This window comes from Lactuca sativa, chromosome 5 (assembly GCF_002870075.4).
Source record: "Lactuca sativa cultivar Salinas chromosome 5, Lsat_Salinas_v11, whole genome shotgun sequence".
Classification (NCBI taxonomy): Eukaryota; Viridiplantae; Streptophyta; class Magnoliopsida; order Asterales; family Asteraceae; genus Lactuca; species Lactuca sativa.
The window spans coordinates 126,521,183-126,525,864 of record NC_056627.2 but is presented as its reverse complement, the minus strand read 5'-3'; the positions used below and the strand labels follow the sequence as shown (position 1 = coordinate 126,525,864).

The 4,682-nt window shown below is 35.9% G+C and overlaps 1 protein-coding gene across 6 annotated transcripts; it reads left to right on the top strand.

The window, feature by feature from the left end:
* Positions 1-224: 224 nt before the first annotated feature.
* Positions 225-2,282, top strand: LOC111918518 (heat shock factor protein HSF30). 6 transcript variants are annotated; one of them, XR_006192369.2, is made up of 4 exons: positions 225-626; positions 1,003-1,807; positions 1,884-1,930; positions 2,033-2,282. XR_006192369.2 is itself a non-coding variant. In XM_042902543.2 (4 exons), the coding sequence occupies exons 1-3, from the start codon at positions 294-296 to the stop codon at positions 1,885-1,887; spliced, it is 1,020 nt and encodes a 339-aa protein (XP_042758477.1). In that variant the 5' UTR covers positions 226-293; the 3' UTR covers positions 1,888-1,930; positions 2,033-2,282. The 6 variants fall into 6 exon arrangements, 3 of the variants coding, with proteins under 3 accessions (XP_023769948.1, XP_042758477.1, XP_023769949.1); XM_042902543.2 differs by having other exon boundaries at positions 226-626; positions 1,003-1,685; XR_002859261.3 differs by having other exon boundaries at positions 1,884-2,282.
* Positions 2,283-4,682: the final 2,400 nt, after the last annotated feature.

Here is a 4,682-nt window from a genome sequence, read left to right as displayed (position 1 = left end):
ACATCACACGTGCTCAGCCTAATCCATATGCACACACAGCTACCGCATTATTTACTTGTACAGTACAAGTAAGTAGATGTTACTTCCACTCTTACAAGTAAATATCTTCAGATAAAACACGCATTTGCAGTTTGTACTGTACAAGTTTCACAGCATGATTCCAAGAACCTTCTTTGATATTTTATCCTCTAGAACCTTCTCCTCGTTCTCCTATTAATACTCCGAACACCCGTTTCAAGCTGAATAAGACATTCATCATCGACAAGACGTTAATCGAAGAGATTTCATTGACAATGGACTTGAAAACTGAATTGCAAGGAGGAGTGAGTGTGAAAGTAGAGGAGGTTACATTTATATCGTCTACGAACACCGCCGCAACCGCTGGTTCATCGTCTTCATCTTCTTCGCCGCGGCCGAGGGAAGGGTTGCATGAGGTAGGTCCTCCGCCGTTCCTGACGAAAACTTTCGACATGGTGGAAGATCCATCAACTGATTCGGTGGTTTCGTGGAGTAGAGGAAGGAATAGTTTTGTTGTTTGGGATTCTCATAAGTTTTCCACTACTCTGCTTCCGAGGTATTTTAAGCATGGGAATTTTTCTAGCTTTATCCGTCAGCTCAATACTTATGTAAGTCCATCTTCTCGATTCATACCTACATTGAGTCATGACAATCGGACGCTATTTGTTGTTTGCAAGGAATTCGATAAAACGATTTAGTAGCATTTCTTATGTGTTATGATTGAATGTTGTAATAGTAGGTTTATCTGTGAAAAATCATTTTAATTTCACGTTACACTGCGTTTTCCGTTTATCCTTCTTACTCTCAGAATGCAATGCTTTTTTGTGTTCGTAGATTGATCAACTGTGTTGATTATTGAAAAATCATCAATTAGGGCATATCACATTGTGCATCTTCAGAATTTTGTTTTCGTTTATTTCTGTTGTTCAAAATAATCGCTTTAATTTGGTACTGAATACGAAATTTGATGCAAATTGGATTCAGGGATTTAGAAAAGTGGATCCAGACAGGTGGGAATTTGCAAATGAAGGGTTTCTCGGAGGTCAAAGGCAACTTCTAAAAACAATCAGAAGAAGAAGAAACATATCCCAATCCACTCAACAAAAGCATGATTTTGGCCCATGTATCGAAGTAGGTCAATACGGAATCGAGGAAGAACTCGAAGGACTCAAAAGAGACAGAAGCTTATTAATGGCAGAAATCGTACGTCTAAGGCAACTTCAACAACATTCAAAAGACCAACTCATAGCCATGGAAAACAGATTAAGATCCACCGAAAGAAAACAACACAACATGATGGGATTTCTCGCAAAAGCATTTTCAAATCCCGAATTCCTTCAAAAATACATGGCTAAATACGCACACAGGGAACAAGAACACATTGAAATTGGTCGTAAAAGAAGGTTAACAATGGTGCCAAGCTTTGAGAATCTACAAGAAGTTGATGATGGTCTGGATTCATTTCTTGCGACCCCTGTTGAAGATGAATCAAGCAGCGATGTGGGAAATCAAGATGTTTCAAGCTTATTGGAAGATGATTCGAATTTATGGGAAGAACTATTGAAGATTGAAAAACACCCTGAAGATGTTCTTGATGATTTAGATGGTCAACAGCTTGAATGGGATGAGGATTTGCAAGAATTAGTGGATCAAATGGAGTATTTAAGGTCATCCAGTGCTTAAATTATTGAGATTTTATTGTTTGTGGCCTTGTGGGTGTCTGCAAGTCCACGTCTTCTTTAGTACAAGTCAGAGATGCATATGGATATGATTCATTAGTATCTCTGTGGTAAAATGTTAATTTGTTGTTTAAGTTTGCATGTTTGACAGTACTTTCTGCATCTGATGTACGTTTTTCTATACAGCTGAAGAGATTGTGGATTTGCAAGGAGGCCAAAGCTGCTGGTTTCTTGTATCCTTTTGTCGTTTTTATATTCTATTTACTGGCATTTCTTTTTTATTTTCTTATTTTGGGACAAAAAAGCCCTTGATTTATTACCTCTGTTTCTTGCAGGGGCCAAAGAAACAAGAAACAGAAGTTGGAGGGGTAATATTAGAGCTGAAAGAGAAGTTGGAGGGGTCAACTTTTTTTCTTTTGACAGTCTTGAAGTTTTTGTCCCATATTTTTACCACGTAAAAATGTTGTAATTTTTGTTTTGTTCATATAATAGAATGTTATTTTTTTATGATGAGGGTTTTAGAGGTATAGTGGTGTGTATAAATTTTAGATGGAATGGAAGTTTTTTTATTTGTTGTTCTATTAATCTGTAGGCTTCATAGGACTGCAAGTCAAGCCAAAATATCTTTTAAAAAAGGTTATACAAAATCAAATTCTACTATCCTTAGATTCTTTTTAGAAAGCGAATATAAATAATACCCATTTGTCACTGCTGTTGGAAAATGTAAACTTCTCCGCTTTCTGAATCAAATCCACCTGCTACTTTTTAGCAGAGTCTAGACCATCCCCACTGCCATTGAAAACCCGGAACATCCATTTGAGTTACTCTGTCCAACATACATTATTAGTCTTTCCTGTTTTTATTAGTGTAATATTATAGACCGGTTAGTCTTGCCCATTTAATATTGTCAATCCATTTGGATTGTATATATTTTGTAGAGCAAAGGTAATCTGATTATGGGAAAATATTGAAACCCTAATATCAGGGGCGGAACACAAACTCTAAAGGCTAAGGGGGCCGAAATCGAAACAACGAAACAATATAAACAATTTTAATTCTGTTTAAATTGTAACATATCATAATACTATTATACTTTTTGTTTATAAATGCAGTTCTAACAGCTACCAACTAGGTTTTTGAATAAAAATGAACTAACAACTCACAACTTGGGTTATGATTCATAGTTAATCTTTAATATTTTCTTTACAAAAAATAGCATTATTATATATATATATATATATATATATATATATATATATATATATATATATATATATATATATATATATATATATATATATATATATATATATATATATTTTAAATACGTTTGTAATAAAGGATTTCTCTATATCTTGTCAAATCCTTTTTATTCAATTTATACAATTAAACAATTACACAAGGTACATATACAAAAATAAAACGTTTACACAACAAATGGTTTATACATATCTTACAAAAATAGTAATTCTTACTATCTTATATTCCTAAAAAAAATTCGTAATTTGTACTTTACTATCTTATCTTCCTAAAAAAATTAGTAACAAATATGTGCTCCTATGGCTATGACTATGAGCCTATCACACATGTATTTAAAGAAAAGTCAAAAGCTAATATAGGATGTAGAGGCATAGGTGCTCTGTTGCAGTATTTAATTAAAAAAGCAATTCATGTATATGCATACACACAATGTGTTGGACTCTGATTAATAACACTTTACCATAAAATACCCTAAAACAACCACCGAGAAGGAACAAGATACAAGAAAGAGTATGTTGCCTTACAACTTATTAGCAACTGAGGCTACAGAGGTGAAGCAAAGTGAGAGTGTGACAGTCTGAGATGAACGGAGAGACTGAGAAGCTCGACCAATGCATCGTTAAACCATTGGAAAAACGGAGAGGAGGATAAGAGCTGTGTGTTCAGTTACAATCTTTTTGAGACTTTTTAGTTCTTTTTTTCTCCGTTTTATAGTTATCAGATAATTTGAACTTTTAGATTTGAATTTTGGAGCATATGTTTCCTTCAAATTAGGATGGTTAGTTATTCACAAAACTTCTACTTTTATTTTCCGTTCCTTTCGAGCCCTCCAATTTCCAAAGCTTCATTTTTTATAATATCCTAGAAATAACTAAAAAATAATATATATATCAAGTATAAGTAGGCTGAAAAGCGGGGAGACCATGGCCCCCTCTGGCCCCTAAAGGGATCCGCCCATGCGGTTTCGGAACATACTCTTGTCACATATTTTCTCAACAGTTAAACCCAAAATATGACCATATTGTTGTTGTGATTCACCACAAAGAACCTCTCCCGACTTTGCTTCAAGCCCGATTGATCCTTCTCTCGAGGACGGTTGTTTCTCACGACCCCGTCAAGCTACTGCACATCATTCCGACCACGTATCTGCTCCCATTATTCTTTATTCGGCTTATCCAACTTCATCTTAAAATAAAGAGCAACAACCGAAACATCAACAATCGTAACGACTCTTCTAGCCACCAATCCACCAAAGAACCACCAACAACAGGTTGTCCTTTCTCCGTCTCCACATAACCACTTTCCTGATGTTGTGGCTCGACTTTCCTCTACCTTGGACACCCTACGACTGGCTTACATCCTGTGATATGTTCCTCACACCTATGTCGGACAATAGCAGAGTCACCGCTCTCCTTCACCTTTAGTAGTCCCGCCACTACAGATCGTCTGTTTCAGCCTCTTGTTGCATTTCACACCGCTGATCAAAGCACCGAGCCTACTCCCCCGTGGAAATGGTTTCCTCCGACTCAATCTGACCAACCCACTAATGTTGTTAGTGAAATAAACACCATGTCCATCAATGCACATGATCCATCTTGGTTCATGGACATCGGTGCTACTTCTCATTTTGCTTCAGGAACATGTAAACTCCATTCTTTTAACAATAATAGCAAAATAAATTATGTTCTTGTTGGCAATGGTTCACATATACCTGTCACTCACACT